Source organism: Pungitius pungitius, chromosome 3 (genome assembly GCF_949316345.1).
Source record: "Pungitius pungitius chromosome 3, fPunPun2.1, whole genome shotgun sequence".
NCBI lineage: Eukaryota > Metazoa > Chordata > Actinopteri > Perciformes > Gasterosteidae > Pungitius > Pungitius pungitius.
This window is the reverse complement of record NC_084902.1, coordinates 22,992,372-23,010,713: the sequence shown is the minus strand read 5'-3', so window position 1 is coordinate 23,010,713 and position 18,342 is coordinate 22,992,372. Positions and strand designations below refer to the sequence as shown.

The 18,342-nt window shown below is 44.9% G+C and overlaps 1 protein-coding gene across 11 annotated transcripts in view; it reads left to right on the top strand.

Moving 5' to 3' along the window:
- Positions 1 to 18,342, top strand: part of dmd (dystrophin) — a 202,169-nt gene that overhangs the window by 130,512 nt on the left and 53,315 nt on the right. For all 11 annotated transcript variants that reach the window (XM_062561338.1, XM_062561339.1, XM_037454435.2 and 8 more), the window contains 18 exons: positions 2,140 to 2,301; positions 4,831 to 4,941; positions 5,472 to 5,645; positions 5,727 to 5,882; positions 5,973 to 6,143; positions 6,260 to 6,439; positions 6,595 to 6,717; positions 7,097 to 7,267; positions 7,776 to 7,898; positions 8,014 to 8,148; positions 8,668 to 8,820; positions 10,117 to 10,287; positions 13,866 to 13,988; positions 14,332 to 14,504; positions 14,590 to 14,725; positions 17,176 to 17,351; positions 17,508 to 17,655; positions 17,986 to 18,111. In XM_062561338.1, coding sequence (XP_062417322.1) covers positions 2,140 to 2,301; positions 4,831 to 4,941; positions 5,472 to 5,645; positions 5,727 to 5,882; positions 5,973 to 6,143; positions 6,260 to 6,439; positions 6,595 to 6,717; positions 7,097 to 7,267; positions 7,776 to 7,898; positions 8,014 to 8,148; positions 8,668 to 8,820; positions 10,117 to 10,287; positions 13,866 to 13,988; positions 14,332 to 14,504; positions 14,590 to 14,725; positions 17,176 to 17,351; positions 17,508 to 17,655; positions 17,986 to 18,111 — 2,712 coding nt within the window. The remainder of the gene's footprint in view (positions 1 to 2,139; positions 2,302 to 4,830; positions 4,942 to 5,471; positions 5,646 to 5,726; positions 5,883 to 5,972; positions 6,144 to 6,259; positions 6,440 to 6,594; positions 6,718 to 7,096; positions 7,268 to 7,775; positions 7,899 to 8,013; positions 8,149 to 8,667; positions 8,821 to 10,116; positions 10,288 to 13,865; positions 13,989 to 14,331; positions 14,505 to 14,589; positions 14,726 to 17,175; positions 17,352 to 17,507; positions 17,656 to 17,985; positions 18,112 to 18,342) is intronic.

Below are 18,342 nucleotides of genomic sequence, written 5' to 3'. Positions count from 1 at the left end.
GGTGATGCCCGCTTGCTCTGAGCCCTGTTTGTTGGTCATCTGTAAGAAGGAAGTGGAGCTCAGAGAGTTTGAGTATGTCTGGACAAGACCGATGGAAACCCAAATATGGCCGTCCTCTATTTTATGTTATTGCAAATATTTTCAAAATAAATCATAGCTAGTAGAATACTGTCAAACTTTCTTGGATGGCTTTCCTTTGTGGCTGGTTTTAAGCATGAAACCAGACATTTCATAATGTACAGGAGCAAGACACGTGCTTGTCTAACAACTTCAAATGCAAAGGTGTTTTGCATAATTTAATACTTTAAAAGTTGATTGATTTTCTAAAAATGTAAACAGTTCTTACTTAGCTCAAGCTAATTTAGTTATGTTTAATAATATGCCATTCTAATCCTTGTTTATTTGTAACGTACCGCAATTTATGATTCAAAATATCAGTTCAATGTTCTAGAATACTGAATTTAGTGTATTTTGAAATTCAAAGAAAGAAATTTAGGAACATAATAGTATAGTTTAACTAGATGCATGCATTGACATGTTTAGCAAATATATAACACACAGCACTTCCTGTAAACTGTTGATTCAAAATGAAATGTATCTTAATGGGGAGGCTATTTGTGCTTCATTAAACGCACTGACGTCTTCGAACAGCACGGAACCAATTCTGATACCCCCCCTTTACCTAGAGAGCTGATTAATACCCCCCTTGATTCCCCTTCGCAACGCAACCGACAGAGTGGATGTTGTTCAAATTCAAAGTACGCATCAGAGAAGCATATCCCATTTCTGGTTGCAACTTGTTGACCAAAGAGAAGGGTGAAAGTTTTAAGGGGTGGAGTGGTAAATCTAGAGACAGTGGAATAAGTACATAATCTTGTTAAATCAGTGTCCCACTTTAAAGAGATAAAAAAAAGAAAGGTTTCTCCATATCTCCGTTTCTTTAGATCAAAGAGAGTTGTCTGTGCCTCTTTTTCATTTCAGCTTCTCATAAAAGGGCCCCCGGGACCCAATGAGAGGGGGCCGCGTTGCGACAAAAAGCCCTCGCTCGCTGCCCTGCCGCCGGCGGTTTCCGACATGCGGCGGTTAAGCGTGCGGCGAGTCCTCCATCTCTCTCGTTGGTTTGTGTGTGTGAGAGAGAGAGAGCGAGCCATAAGTAATAAGGGAGTGTCACATGAGAATATGAATGCACGGGCCTACAATCGAAATTGAGACGCAGTCGATCGCCACAGGGAAGGTTGTTATCGATGTTTGTCTGAATAGTTAATCTCCCTCCACTTCTCATTTCGTACGTTATCAGCAGGGACGCATCTGCTGGCGACACGAGGAGAGCTCTGTGTGCCCGTGTGCGTGTGTGTGCGTGTGTGTGTGTGTGTGTGTGTGTGTGCCTGTGTGTGTGTGTGCGTGCGAGCTTGAGGGCTAAACTTGGAGTCATTATCCCTCGGAGAGAGCTTAGCATGATCGCCTGTAACCCCTCTCACGTAATGCGATAGGTCTGTTCACTAGTTAATCTTCCGCGCAGTCACCAAGAAACACTTCAGTCGTTGCCGGGGGAGACGGATGTTTGTCCCAGGCTGGCAGGTCGTCAGAGGACCGTCGTTTGTTTGTGTTGTCAACGGCGGTGCGGCCGCTCGCAAATAGGTGCCATGAAAGAGAATCCCTGCTGTCCGTCCTTCTTGAGGGTACATGCAGCGCGTGTGTGTGTGTGTGTGTGAGTTAAAGCTGTTACGACGTACACAGGTTAGTAATTGCTCTTTTAAAACAATGGAGGAAGATATCGCAACTTTGATTCAGGCGCAAGTGTTTTAAAATTGTATTCTTTCTAATGGCCAGCAGGGGACAACTCCACCGGTTGCAAAATCAAGTCTCCTCTATAGAAGTCTTAGAGAAATTTACTTCTCACATCATAAGAAGCACATTAACAGGTCACACTACCCCTCACGCTCCTCATCATTCCAAACATGGTAACTGCTGTTCAGTGGTCGCGAAAAAATTAAGACGGCGAGGGCCAAAACTGTTTAAGGCTCAACCCTTCAAATTTGGAGTCCGAAAAATTACAGGGGTAGAAAATGTTTCCTTAGTTTTAAGATGTGTAAACATGTTGCCATTTTTTGACAAAGTGTGTTTTTTCCCCCCCCCCAGGCGGTCCTCAGGCAGAAGGAGCTGGAGAAGAGCGTCCAGTGGGCCCAGGAGAACGACAAGACCCTGAGGCACATCCAGGACTCGCTGGCCAACACCGACCGCCACCTCACCGCGTACCTGGCCGACCACATCGACTCCCTGCAGATACCGCAGGAGGCTCAGGTCAGTGCAGTGCAAAGGAATGTTTTAAATATATATATATATATATATATATATACACTCACCGGCCACTTTATTAGGTACCCCATGCTAGTAACGGGTTAGACCCCCTTTTGCCTTCAGAACTGCCTCAATTCTTCGTGGCATAGATTCAACAAGGTGCTGGAAGCATTCCTCAGGGAGTTTGGTCCATATTGACATGATGGCATCACACAGTTGCCGCAGATTTGTCGGCTGCACATCCATGATGCGAATCTCCCGTTCCACCACATCCCAAAGATGCTCTATTGGATTGAGATCTGGTGATTGTGGAGGCCATTTGAGTACAGCGAACTCATTGTCATGTTCAAGAAACCAGTCTGAGATGATTCCAGCTTTATGACATGGCGCTTTATCCTGCTGAAAGTAGCCATCAGAAGTTGGGTACATTGTGGTCATAAAGGGATGGACATGGTCAGCAACAATACTCAGGTAGGCTGTGGCGTTGCAACGATGCTCAATTGGTACCAAGGGGCCCAAAGAGTGCCAAGAAAATATTCCCCACACCATGACACCACCACCACCACCAGCCTGAACCGTTGATACAAGGCAGGATGGATCCATGCTTTCATGTTGTAGACGCCAAATTCTGACCCTACCATCCGAATGTCGCAGCAGAAATCGAGACTCATCAGACCAGGCAACGTTTTTCCAATCTTCTATTGTCCAATTTCGATGAGCTTGTGCAAATTGTAGCCTCAGTTTCCTGTTCTTAGCTGAAAGGAGTGGCACCCGGTGTGGTCTTCTGCTGCTGTAGCCCATCTGCCTCAAAGTTCGACGTACTGTGCGTTCAGAGATGCTCTTATGCCCACCTTGGTTGTAACGGGTGGTTATTTGAGTCACTGTTGCCCTTCTATCAGCTCGAACCAGCCTGGCCATTCTCCTCTGACCTCTGGCATCAACAAGGCATTTCCGTCCACAGAACTGCCGCTCACTGGATGTTTTTTCTTTTTCGGACCATTCTCTGTAAACCCTAGAGATGGTTGTGCGTGAAAATCCCAGTAGATTAGCAGTTTCTGAAATACTCAGACCAGCCCTTCTGGCACCAACAATCATGCCACGTTCAAAGTCACTCAAATCACCTTTCTTCCCCATACTGATGCTCGGTTTGAACTGCAGGAGATTGTCTTGACAATGTCTACATGCCTAAATGCACTGAGTTGCCGCCATGTGATTGGCTGCTTAGAAATTAAGTGTTAACGAGCAGTTGGACAGGTGTACCTAATAAAGTGGCCGGTGAGTGTATATCACTGTTGGGGTGTGTAGTCGGTGGACACAAAAGCACGCACACAACAGCTCTCTTCAGCCCATTCCTTTTATTTTGTGCTGTACCGGGGAGGTGAACAAAAAACAAAACGATCGCAGAAGGCAGATTTTCCAAAAGGGAGAACAAAGTGCCTCTCAGGCTCAACAGGAGTCAGGAGGGCAACTCCACCGACTTCTTGTAGTCCGAGGGGATGGGGCACGGTTCTGGTGTGGAAGCCCGAGGTCCAACACCATAATGAAGAGCCTCGTACAGACGTGTACTCCGTGGTTCTGGCACTGCAGGACCCAAAAACAAAAAACATGCAAACAAACTGCTTGATATCCAAACGCACCTGAGACCAGCCTGGGAACTGGGACGAAATGATGACAGGCCTGGCAACACTGAAGCCTTTATACCCGCCACAGGTGATTCCTGGAATGAGCCACAGCTGAGCTCTCTAGAGAGGGGCGGGGCCGAAGGCGGGACACAGAGGTGGAAACTAGATTGACAAAACAGACAGGGCAAAAAAAAAAAACAGATATGCAGATCGGGTTCCTAACAATCACAAGTTCAACAGGGCTGATAAAACAACGGCCAGCGTTTCTGAGAATGGAGGTAGACAAGGAGAACAGGTGATGTTGTGATCTTTGCACGTGATGAATGAAGTTTAAATCAAGGCCCTTGATGAGTTTGCAGGTCTGCATCATATAGATCTTCTGTGTGTGTGTGTGTGTGTGTGTGTTGGGGGGGCGGGGCATGCAAAGGAACCCAAGAGAGAACGACAAATGCTCTATTTATCTCATAGGGAGAGTCAGCGATTGAGATATCCTTCCATGTGTGTTCAAGACCCCAATTTGAGAAGGCTCGCTCTTTCTCTCTTCTCACGTGGGGGAGGGGGAGAGATAACAATTGGATTACGGTGGCGTGGATGAGCATATGTGATTACCAAACTATTGATATTCATGGAGAGGGGTGACGTAGACCAAGTGTGCATTTGTGTGTCTGTGGGAGAGAGCTTTTGATGGTCCTCTCCTCTCTAGTTGATGCCTCCTGCCATCTTGTGGCCAGCAGAAGGTGGAACACGAGGAAGCCAGAAACTTCGTTGGCATTAGTTTCATGTTCCAGACGGAGCTTATTAAATGACTAAATCTAGAAATATAACTTATTACCACACTTTGTTCAGGCCTCATTCATAAAAGATGATCCGGCTTTTAAATGTTTGTTTGTGCGTTTTTTGAATCTGAAAGAAAATCCAGTCGGAGCTGAGCAGCCATGAAGTGGCCCTGGAGGACATGAGGAAGAAGAATCAGGACAAGAAGCCGTCCCCAAGGATCCTGGGACAGATTGACCTTACCCAGGTACAAAACACACTCACACTCTAGATATGTTTAGACCCCAAACACTATCTGTCTAAAAAAATATATCTTAATTTGCTTTGCTGATTGTGACAAAAGGTACTTGCGAAGACAGGATATAAAATACATATACGTATATATATATAAAAACAAAAAAATAAAAAACGCCCCAGTCTGTTCCTCCAGCTGGTATAGTATCGAGGGGTCTTCTGCAACTTTCTGAGTGTGATCCACGCATCCGAAGCTACAAAACGGATTAAAAGGATCCCTCAGGGTCTAAACCCCTACCCCCCCCCCGAGGTTGAAAGTGAAAACCATCTGGAGGTGCGAAGGTTGAAAGAAGTGAGCTCCTCAGGAGACTGAACTAATAAATGATGGTCTCCTGGTTGCTGCTGTCGGAGCAACTGGACCTGGCAGTTTGATTTCCTTCTTACTTGTTTGTGTAACTGTCCTCTGTCACATCTCCCCCATCGGTACCACACGGCCCCTCGGCTCTCCCTTTACAGCTTCTTCTCCCCCCTTTACTCCCGCAGAAAATGCTGACCGACGTGTGGACCAAGTTCCGGCTCTTCCAGAAGCCGGCCAACTTCGACATCCGCCTGGCCGAGTGCGAGCGCCTGCTGGCCGGAGTCAAGAGCCAGGTGGGGGTGCTGGACATCCGCAGCGTGGAGCAGGACGTGGTGCAGTCGCAGCTGGACCAGTGCATGGTGGGTCACATGGCGGCCGATCGACTGTTCTGATCACGTGTTGAGCCCCTACTTACCCCTCCCCTCCACTTTGTGTTTCAGAAGTTGTACAAGGTGCTGAGCGAAGTGAAAGGGGAGGTGGAGACGGTGATCAAAACGGGGAGACAGGTTGTCCAGAAGCAGCAGACGGAACAGCCCAAGGATCTGGACGACAGGGTGACCGCTCTCAAGCTGCTCTACAACCAGCTGGGCTCTCAGGTACACACACTCACACACACACACACGTGGCTATGGACACACAAAGGTCCGGTTTTGGATTCAGATGTAGTCCCCTTTCATGTCATGTAGGTCACTGAGAGTAAACTGGAGCTGGAGAAGAGTCTGAAGTTGTCCAGGAAGCTGCGCAAGGAGCTGAACGGGCTGACGGAGTGGCTCGCCGCCACAGACGCCGAGCTGACGCGGCGCTCCGCCGTGGACGGCATGCCCGGCGACCTGGAAGCCGAGGTGGCGTGGGCGCAGGTACGAGGCGCACACGTTCGCGCGGGTGGATATGGCGTTGTGGATATGGCGTTGTATATGCAAAGAAGAGATGCACAGCTCCTTTGAGCTTCTCCCTGTCCTTTCTTACTCCTCAGTCCGTCCACGGGGAGACGGAGAAGCGCCGGCCGCAGCTGCAGACCGTGGCGGAGCTCGCCGAGGCCCTGAAGGCAGTTCTGCGGGGCCACGGGGGCCTTGTGGATGACAAAGTCAGTCTGCTGCACTGCAACTGGATCGCGGTCACGTCCAGAGCGGAAGAGTGGCTCAACTTGCTGCTGGTAGGAGGAAGGGAAAAAGAAATAGGAAAAAATAACTTGCAAAACAACTTTTGGCTTTTATGTGTGTGCTAAAATTAAAGGTTTAAAAATAACTCAAGAGGTTGAAATAAATGCTTTCAACGCTCTCTCTCTCTCTCTCCCTCTCTCTCTCTCAGGACTACCAGCGGCAGATGCAGAAGTTGGATGGAGAGATAGAGGAAGTGAACGGGTGGATTGACGGCGCGGATAAGAAGATGGACGAGATAGACAGCCATGGACCCAACGACGCTGTGCTCAAGGTTGTAAAACGTCTCATTGTTTTTACAGATGTTGTGTGTCATCTGCGTCCGAGGGATCCATGTGGCATTGTGGGGATAATAAATGTAAGTCCAGCCAGTCCTGGTCAAAGGCTGCTGGCATCTGGGTCCGCCTATCGGTGACCATTAGCCTAAAACATGACTTCTCAATTGCTATGGAAGAAATAGAGGGAGTTAGGTTTTTTTACTTTGCAATTAGGTGTCTGATATGTAGCCATTACAAAGAGGCTGTAGGATGTCTAGAATGCCAAAATCCACGCAGAATAAAAGCTCCTTGTGTGTGGGAATGAATTTCCATCCTTGTGGAGGATAAAATCGCTTGTGCACACGAATGATTGCGTTTATTGCCCTGCCCGAAAAGGTGTTGCGAGCGGAGCTGGAGCTGAACAGGCGAAGGGTGGAGGAGGTGAGGAGTCTGGCCCGGGACCTCATGTCCACCCAGGGGGAGAACTGCCAGGCCCAGGTGGGACCCAAAGTGGAGCGGCTGGACCGCAGGTTCGATATCGTGGCTCAGCGCATCACTTCTGGACTGGTACGCGCTCGGATTAGTGTCATTTTGGAGTTCTGACGACAATAAGCACACGCACACACACACACACACACACACAATCGGTTCAGCTGCTGTTCACCATTCTGACGGGCAAACATGGGACTCTTTTGTTACATTTTTCGACTAATTGTAATCCAACTATTTCCATGAATTGTTTTAAGCTCTCTCCAAACCGAGAACGTTTAAATTGAAGCTCCCACTAAGTGGAAACCAAAAGCTTCCTAAAATGACTTCAAAGTCTCAATAAAAAGAAACTCTTTCTAAATATGCTTTTAACCCACAGACTAGAAACTCTCTCACTAAATTTACATCAAACTCCGCTCCGACCTCTCCATTCTAATTGACTTACTGTAGGCCACTAATGATCTTTCTTCTTATTTTGGTCTGTTTGTCTGTGCATCTTTGCATTTGATGGGTGTGTGCGTCTCCGTCTGCGTGTGCGTTTGTGTGTGTGTGTGTGTGTGTGTATGTATGTGTGTGTGTGAGGCAGACAGCAGCATCGGCCAAGGAGCTAGAGCAATACCACAGCGAAGTACAGATCTGGCTGGAGCTCCTGGAGGAGGAAGTCAAGCAGGGGGAGAACCTTAAGGAGGAGGACTTCCAGGAGAACAAGGTCCCACACACTGTAAAGGAATAATGACTTTCTTATTCACTCTATGTGTGCACTTTTACTGAACCTGTGTGTGTGTGTGTATGTGTGTGTGTGTGTGTGTCTGTCTGTTCTGTAGGACTGTGAGGAAGGTGCAGTGAAGGAGTTACTGTTGAAGGGCGAGACTCTGCAAAAGAGACTCCCAGATCAGGACAAGCAGGAGCAGATTCGACTGAAGCACAACGAGCTGAAGAGCAAGTACAGCACGGTCAAGGTAGACCAGGGCCTCTGCATTTTAAGATTGAATAGTTTATTTTATGGGTTGCATCAGCAGTAGGTTTATTGGTCTAGAGTAGATTCATTTTAGAGAGACGCACAGGAGGACCTGCACTTAAAACTACATGTAATATCTATGCCGTCATACAATCACGTGAGCAAAGTAACAGATCGAGGCCGAGGAAGAGCACATGGTAAAGGTTTTTTGTCAATGTAGTCTGGTGGCTCTGAATCTGAAAAAAAAAATTCTATTATTTTTCCTATTTTTCTACACATGATCCACAGCCGTACATTCATTGAATGTAGGTAACACCCCAGCTGTGTACAAGTTACCCATACGACCCCCTGACCTTCAAAAAATCAGCGCCGTTCCTTTGGCTTAGCATAAAGACATCTGGCTTAGTCCAAATTGTTAAAAAATCCTCTTACCAGCTCCCTCTAAAACTCAATAACTGCTGTATCTCTGTGTGTGTGTGTGTGTGTGTGTGTGTGTGTGTGTGTGTGTGTGTGCGTGCAGGACCTGCGCGTGCTGAGGAACAGGAAGGCGTTGGCCATCGCTCCTCAGTGGTACCAGTACCGGAGGAAGTCCCACGACCTCCTGGCCTGGCTGGACGACATCCAGCGCAGCGTGGACCAACTGCCCGACCCCCCTGAGGGAGAGAGGGTCAAGGTGAAAGAACACACACAAATAAACTTTTTGTGCAATGTTAAGCAAGCCTGATTGAGCTTCATGTCCAATCTGCAGTTTATCTTTGTCCTCTTCATTGACTGGGCTCCATCTCGATCCGTCTGTCTCTCACTTCCAGTTTCTTGTCATTGTGCAATTCACCTGTGAAAGGACTTTATTCTTTCCCTGTTTTTTTTTTTTCTCACTTCGGCCAGTAGGGAGCCTTTTGTGATCATCCCTTCCTTGGATCAATTTAAAGATCCATTTTTGTCTCCATTAGGAGACAACAGCATTGATCTGTTTATATTGTTTGTTATGTTTTTGCTAGGAGCCATTGTGGAAAGACACTTATTTTAACATTAATGAACCATGAATATTACACACGTTTTTTGTGAAACAGTAATTATTATTTTGCACCATCGAGTTCAAGGTCAATTAATGTTACTATTGGTCAGGATTGATAATCAGAACTTCACAATATGAACAGTTGTTATAGATGTTATAAATGTTTTCATATAATATAGTAATGTAAATAATACTTACTTATATATTATATTATATGTGTGTATATATATATATATCTTAACTATTATTTGTTTCACATCCTAAGAGACTTTTTTTCTACTTTAATTTTAATCAGATCCCTCACATCCACCCATTTTCTGCCTTGCCTGACTGTGTGTGTGTGTCTTTCACTTTTCAGATGATCACTATGACATTTCGCTAAGCCGACGTCCGGCTCGCTCGCCTCAGACTACCCTGTCATTGCCGAGATTCCTGTCTGTCCGTCTGTCCATCTGTCTGTCCTTCTGTATGTCTGTCTGTCCGTCTATCTGAATGTCCGTCTGTCTGCTCATCTTACCTGTCTCTCAATGCTTTTTATTGCCCTCTGTAACCCTCGCCAGCTCCCACTCCTCCCACGTACCCTTTTGTAATTAAACCAAAGGCCAGTTATTGTACTCCTGCTCGATGTAAATAAAGTCTGAAGGCAGTGTGCTCCCCCTCATTTATCAAAGCACTTTCTTATTTCTTAAGGATTGTAGAAAACACTCAGTAAAATATTATGAGACACTATGAATCGCTTAGGGATGTTTGACGCTGACAAACTTGAGATCTCAATGTGTTGTGGGTCTGTTGGAGTCTGTGCTAGTGTGTAAACAATGTCAATGTTTTATTTGAATTTCATATGATCACTATGTGTCTGTGAATGTGTATTATTCAGCATCCACATTACCCTGCCCCCCCATATGGGTTCAGCATATAGAAAGTGACCCCCCCCTGGTTGATTTTGTTCAATAGGAAATTGGCACAGACTTCGACAAGAAGAAGGAGGACCTTAACGAGGTGCAGGGCTTAGCCAATCAGCTCTCAGAAGCTGGAGCCACCAATCTAGTGGAGCCTCGCCAACTCCAGCTCAACACGCGCTGGGTTGAGGTGGAGGGCAAGTTCATACCCTTCAAGAGACACTGTGTGAGTTTCAATAGGCACGAATTCTATATACACTAACAGAGACTACTATACTAATCAGACCGGGTTGTAATACTCATAGTACTATCTGAGCGGGAAACGTATAAAAATACATTGTGAGTCTCTCTAAGTAGGTATTGACGTTGATTTCACTAACCATTAGCATAAAATTAGCCGAAAGCTTCTAATAACTACCCAGTGAAATAAGTCCCCAAAGTGTCTTAAGCAAGCTTAAAATTAACATTGCAGCTTAGTTAATCTTTTACTAAGTCACTTCAGAGCCTTTTTTCTTCCTGTGATTATAAGTGCAAAGATTTTCAAACCAATCATGTAGTGCAAAACAGGGCCTTGTTGCGCCTATATTTATATCATATAAAAAGCTTCTAGATGGCAAATACTACTTAAGAAAGCCAGCACATACCAGAACCATCGTACTTTTCTTCTAACAATAAACGCCCTTATATAGACGTATAATATTCTTCCTTGATGTGTAAAGGTCTTTATCCTTCACAATTCAAGAAAATATGATTCCATCAACTAAAATGTTGTGTTTTAATTTATTATGTCAACCTATTCTTTATTTTCTGGAAGCTCCAGCCTCCTAACTCGAGAGCTTCCTGCAAGCAATGTAGTTAGCTAACTATGGGGAGCTAAGTAGTTAGCATTGTTAGTATGGATCTTTTTACTAACAGAGTAACTGGAGCGGTAGGTTGACTTCTAGGTGATACTAAATGGCACCATAGTTAGAAGTCAGACAAAAGATATTTGCGTGTTGCTATTGACAGGAAATCAAATAATTGCATATTATTGAAAATATCGCCAAATATAGGGAAATACACTAAAATCAAGTTAGTTAAAGATGACATTTTTCCATATTCAGTGGTTTTCAATATTTAACTTGTGTCAAAAATCCCATGAAAAGACCAATATCACAGAATTTCACCTTTACGATACTATGAACTAATTTGAGCAACATCATTTTAGGAATGTTAGTTTAATAAAGTGAGTTATGTCAGAAGTGGATTTTTCCTTTTTTTAAATGAAATTAGGAACTTTTTGTTCTTTTTTTGTTGCATCTTCTCATTTACATGTTTTAATGTGATCATGTGAAGCACAGTCACATGTCCAAATCTCATTGGTTTCTCTGTCTGGCTCTGTGTCCCTGCATGCCACCCTTCCACCACACACGCCGCTCGGCTAGCCAACCAATCACATTAAACTCACAAAGTTCCCTGATCTGCCGGTCACTGAAGACGTATGTATCCTATCAACCAATCACATGAATCAACCACTAACATCACATGATATCCACTTGGATTAATGGCACATCTGAAATGTCAAAGTAAACCACAACACCTAAAACATGTCCCCAAATAGTAACCAAAAGCTCCAAACCAATACGAACTGGGGCAGAGCAGCAGCGCCTGATGCCTGATGCCATGTTTTTTATTTGAAACTTGTGTATGTGCATTTAGTCCAAGTGGTGAAGAAGACAAAGGAGCGGACCAGGTCATGAGAGGAAGCACCATTTTGAGTTTAGAGATGAAGCTTAAACACACAAACACAAATTCGAGCCTTGAATTCATAAAACAAATTAAAATTGAAAGAAAATCCATTTCAATAGTGCAAATAACATTGCAAACTTACATTTGTTTTTTTTGTTATTTTGTTGTGTTTCGACATTTTTGTCGTTTCCATAAAGGGGAAAGTGGTTCCTTCGCTGATTGTTATTCATTTTTCCAAATCGTCTTTCTGGGACGTACTACGTAAACCTCAAACCTTAATACCGCTTCCTCTCATTTGCAAGGTTTGCTCTGCTTTCATGTCCCAAACACACATCTTAAAGGCTCCAAATGAAACCTGCTGTGTGGGAACAGGTGGGTCTGTGTGTGTACACACTGAGTGTGTACTTTCACTGTGAATGACGGATAGTGGAAAGTCCGTCCCGTTAATCACAGAGCCGACCGACGGTGGCAAAATTCTGAAAAAAAATAAGCGCTAAATCTCTTCCAATTTTACACCCCTTAGAAAAAGAGATTAAAGTGGTAAATTTGAGGGCAAATCTCTTAAATGTATTAACAAAAGAAATTAAATATCTTCTGGGATTATTACAGGTATGAATTTGCAATACAAAATAGAAGGACTTCACAGGATCGATGGCATCCCAAAACTGATGGCGCCTGTCGAAAGAGTCATCGAGTGGGTCGTATGTGAAGTGCCTTTGTTACAGTGAAGATGGCCTCTGAACGTCGATGAGCTTATGTATATAATTCACATGTTTGTCACGTAATTGAACGGTAGTGTTTGTAGAGTGATGCGATTGATCCAACTCTGAAAGAAAGTAACAACTAAACCTAAGGGAATATGTGAGTTTTTTTTAAACTTATTTGTCTTTTAACTTTAAGATTCCACCTCTTCCCCGGTTCTGTATCTTTTTTCCTACTGTGGCTTTTTAAAATAGTACTGGTGGAAGACGTGTTTAAACACTCTACTTAAAGTAGTCTTTTAAAGACTGGAGGCAAAAAAAAGCCAACATCGTCCCATCTTCAAAAAAAAAAACACTGAATTGTTCAACCCAAAACGGAACAAAAAAAAGTGTTAGTTTCTCAGCAAAATGTTACACTTCGCCTTCAAAACCCCCCCTCCGCCCCCCCATGAAAGCCGGTGTGACAGAGCTCTCTAACCGTTTAGCTAGTAGGCAGCAGGGAAACGGGCCTTCCATTTCACCTCATAGTTCAAGTGTTTGATGTCGGCTGTACCGCTGTGCAAAGGCTATCTGACTAGTTAGTTCAACCAGCAATAAATGAACATCATTTATGTACTTTCTTAACAATGCTGAATGGTCTTTTCCTTTTTTAAATTCTGGGTTGTTTAAAAATAAATGTCACGAAGCAGTTGCTTAGGGTACAGGAGCAATGAGGTGAAATGAACATGGCCGAGTACCTCTGCACTGTGGGACAGGAAGTTCCAGTTACTGTATTGTGTAGCGTGGTCGAAAGGAAACGCAACATTGATTCCATTTGACATTTCGAGTGTTGGCTTAAATTCATCTAAAGTTAGTTGACATGGTTGTGAATGCGATCACGATACACAATAGGGATTAATAACGTGAGTAGGGATTTCCTGTGAAGTGTCACATTGTATCTTGACAGCCTTGAAAACAATCTGGGACTTCTAGTCAACGTTCTAAAATGTTTCTTATGAAACGTGATCCATAATCGAGTTCTACTTATTCTAGTTTTAAAGGCATTTCCAGACATAATCTGTCCGTTACTTTGTGTAATTTTATTTTTCTCTGTATGGCACATCCAATGTTTTCTCTCTACCGCAGAAATATTCTTCAAAAACTTGTCGCTTAGGGCTCCCCATGATATGGATCGATAGATTTTACATATTTTCTAAGTTACAAGGTATTCCAATGGTGAACTTAAATAATTTAACAAATGAAGTCCAAGATTGCTTTCTCAATCACATTTGCTGATGTATTTTAACAATATGTTCTTCTCATCTACCTTCCAATGCCCTCCTGTGTTTTGTGTGTGTGTGTGCGTGGGTGTGTGTGTGTGTGCGTGGGTGTCCAGGAGTACGTTACAGAGCTGCAGGCTCTGCTCCGCTTGGTGTCAGAGACGGACTTCAAGCTGAACTCTCCTGAATTCTGGCCTGCGGCGTATTACAACCTGCCTCAGCAAGAACAGTGCCTGAAGGTCAGCTCCAATTTCACGTGCACCAAGAACATATGTAGCATTCCATAACATCGTGAACAAACCAGAATGAGGTAATACTGTCGCAGTGAGAAAAATCCACACATGTGCACAGAACCAAATCTCATTTTTCTAAATATTTTGTTGAAATGAGCTCGAGATGTGCAGTCATGTCTTCACAGCTGATAACCAGAGGAAGGGATTCTTCTGCTGCGACTGCATTCTGAACCGAGCAGTTCAAATAAGAAGACTTAACCATAAACTAATATCTGGCTGTCCATTAAGATTTACGGCCGGCTAGCTTAGCTTAGCATGAAGACCCACTAACTCCCTGTTACTACCGCAGGAGGTAAAGGCGAACGTGAAGGACTTGCGGGGCCCGGTGGAGGGAGCGTTGGCCCGCCGAGAGGAGATGGCATCCGGGGCGCGACCTCTGGAGAGTCAGAGGATCAGAGACTCAGCCGGCCTCCTCAACGCTAACTGGGACAAACTTAACAAGCTCTACCACGACAGACTGAGGTAAGGGAGGCGATTGTGTGGGCAGTCACTCGTTTTTTTGCACACATTTAAACCAAGAGGTCAAATTGTGTTTGTGTGTTCGTAGGCGTTGGCAGGATTGCAGCGCCAAGTGGCAGAGGCTGGTTGTGGATCAGAGGGCGATGGAGGAGTGGCTGAGTGAAGCCGAGGGCGCTCTGAGGCTGGCCGAGAGCGACCCGGCGGGACACAAACAGCACCTCAGGGTAACCCACGCTGAACCCCTTCACACACACACACACACACGGCTGTGTTCCAGCTGAGTCATATTCCGTCACCGGAGTCAGCCGACGCTGCGAAAGTGCCCTTGAGCAATGGCACAGAGCTCCAGTCTGCCTCCATCTGCACTGTTTTTTTCTTACTTTTCTGTCCAAAGTGATTACACAAAAAAAAGATACACTCCCTGTCACAGCGTGATTAAGCAACACACACCATGAAAGCAACAAGATGAGACATAACATGGCCTAACATCATGTCAGACGTAATCTGGGGTCCATGACATCAAAACGTGTGTGATTCATTCATGGTGTGTATGTTGTGAAACATCACAGTTACATAAACACATCAGGGCTTCTGTCTTAACTCTCAAAGTCCAGATTTAGTTATAGCTATAATTTAATGCACCACAGTTTTCAACCCACATGACACATTTGGATGGTTTAGTGTACACTCTAGATTTATAATAATTAGGGCTGTCAACTAATAAATGCATTAATCTATACGATTAATGTGGCCAAATGAATGCAACAAAATATTTGAACGTAGTTAATGTACGTTTATTTACTTCAAAATTGACAGCGGAAACGAAATGGCTGCTAGCTGCAGTCAGTTACATCAAGAAGGAGAGAGCTTTTTGCATTGGAAGTAAAACAAACAGGCACGTACTGTGCAAAGGAATTACTCCACGTGTCAAACAGAAGGGGGATGAGTGGCATACGGACCACTTAAGGAACTGCTAGGCTAAGCTAGGCTAAGCTCACTGCTAGGCTACTTCCATCTCAACATCTAACGCCCTCTAACGCCCCCATCTAGGATTCCCCCTCCAGCAGAGATTCTCAACTGGTGGTCGCGGACCCGTTTTTAATGGCCCGGGGGCCTTTGCATGGAAAAATAAAAATTAGAATAAAAATAAATTCAAAAAAAAAAAAAATCATGCTGTGATTTTATTTTGAAGGGACTTTTTTAATGCAGCGGAGTGTCTTTTTTTGCCGGCTCGGCCGTCCATTTTTTCAGCAGACATTGGGTTCTTAGGATAATTAAACATCCTGAATATAAAATATAAAAGTCAGCTTATGAACTTGATTTTGAATAAATTTGAGAAGTTGAGAATGTTCCTCGATTTGGGTCGCGGCTTGTCATTAAGGGGTGATGGTGGGTCCCGGAGCCAGACCAGTTGAGAACCACTGTTCTAAAGGCTACTGTTAAAATGAGGGTAACCTGTGATGTGCCCTCAGTGGACACAATGTGGCGGAACTTCCAGAAGTGGGAAGATGTCACGCAGGTCCCTTAAAAATGGGGACAACACAAAGTGCCTTCTGGGGTTCCCTCCAGTGGAGAAAACTTGACACAGGTTTCTGTGCTGCTGCTGCACCACGGCATGCAGCTGGCTCCCCTTTTTCTATTTCTCTTAGTACGCCACTAAAAACATCACTAGTCTTCCATGGAACATTCCTTTCATGTCAGCAGAGGAAAAGGCGGTGAGTTCTGTCCGCCTCTCCACACAAACAGGCCTGACGTAACAATATTATGTCATCATATTCAGCATTGCGATGTTCCGTCAACCCCAAAAGCGGAAATTAGGGATGATTTCACACACATTCCCTGAAATGACTGTGATTTTTCTACCTTGTTTATCACGTCCTGCTGCGTGCGTGTGTGTGTGTGTGTGTCTGTCTGTGTGTGTGTGTGCGTGCGCGTGCGTGCGCGTGCATTTGCGTCATGAGACATGCCCACTTCACTTTGGGCTGCTGTGATCAGCTCACAGTGTCCATCGGCGCAGACGAGGATGCGGTGCTCAAGTGCCAATCAAGGGCCAACCAGTGTGTGTATAGGGGTGTGTGTGTGTGTGAAAGAGAAACAATCGTTGGTTGACAGAGAACCATCTGGTACCTTGAATATCCCCACACTCGTTGAATGAGTTGAACCTCCAATGGTTTCAAACAAAGTTCTCTGCCCTCAAAGCCTTAAAATGTGCTCTCTGCAGGTATGAGGAATATAGAAGAAACTGTGAAGATCACAGATCGCTAACATTTTGAAGCTGCGAGGCTATTAGCTTAGCCTAGCCTAGTCTAGCTTAGCTATTTAACATATAATATGAGATATATGAGAATCAATCAAACACAAGTAAATGAACTCTATTCCCTAAATCGCTTTAGTATTACTAACGAATAAAAATAACCAGCTAAATTTGAAACCCCATAATAAATATACAAAGTATGTGCTATTAAGCAATTATTTTTTTAAAGATCCTCAATAGATAACCCTAGCCTCAAATCCTAAATTGATGTCGGACCTGATTTAAGTTTGTCTGGATCGTTAGACACATCACCATTGCTTTTTTGACACTGATAAACCTTATCGGAACCTTATAATGACTTCCATCTTGCAAACACACACACACTCATGATAGTCACCCCACTTGCGTGTGTGTATGCAGGACCTGACGGAGGCCATACCCCTTCAGGAGGTGGTGCTGTGCAGAGTGAACGCGGCGGGAGAGGACATAAGCCAGTTGAGCACGGCAGACGATGCGTCGCGCCTCCGGATGCAGCTCAAGCTACTCGGCGCCCGCTGGGCCAACGTCTGCCAGCAGCTCAACGAGCGCAAGAGGAGGTGTGTGTGTGTCAAGTTGCTCTCCATTAACAATCAATTGTGCATTTTAATTTCAACAGAATGTTCGGTCAGCATACCCATCACAGCCACCCGTGTCTCCCCCTCCTTCTTTCTTTTTTTTTCTCTCCCATGCCGCCGCCCCCTCGCCTCGCGCAGGTCGGCAGAGGCGCGCACCGCGACCGCCGAGCTGCAGGAACACATGGGATCCATGCTGGGATGGCTGGACAGAGCAGAGGGCGTCCTGGCTGTCCCTCTGCAGCCGGCTGAGCCGCAGCACATCAGAGACACTCTGGACAAAGTCCAGGTATCCATCAACAGTGTTTGTGTGTATGTGCGTGCAGACGCGTGGTCGTGTGGATCGGTGTATTTTAATTTAGCTGAGACATTTGAATGTGTGTGTGTGTGTGTGTGTGTGTGTGTGTGTTGGTTGCCTTCATTCCATCTAGACAGCATTATCATTTTTATCATTTTATTTTGAAATCCAACCTTGAAAATCCGTTATTGTTAGTGTGTGTTCGGTTTTGTTTGTGTAGATAATGAGATTGAAAGAGGTTCTGTTCTACTTTGAGCTCCTGTTATTATTTCACATGCAGCCTGTATGACTTGTGTGTGTGTGCCTGTGTGTGTGGGTCAGGCACATGTGGACGAGCTTCCAGCCAAGAGGGCGGCGATGGAGGATTTGAACTCCCGACACAAACAGATATCCCAGTCTTCTGAGAGACAGAGAGACATCAGGATAATCGGCACTCGCTGGGCTCAGGTAAGCTGTGAACCCTACCGATATCTGATTATAAAATGAGTGATACCCTGATAGCCCTGATAGCCCTGAGAAGCAAGAATCTAAAACAATGGGGTGATCCATGTTTTATCGAAATGGTTGTCTTACTCGTGTTTACCTTAAGAACAAGTGAAACCAAAGTGACTTTTGGTCTGCCTTTGTTGTTGTAATACTCCTTTTCACCTCTAGAAGCTGAAGTACAGTAACGCCCAA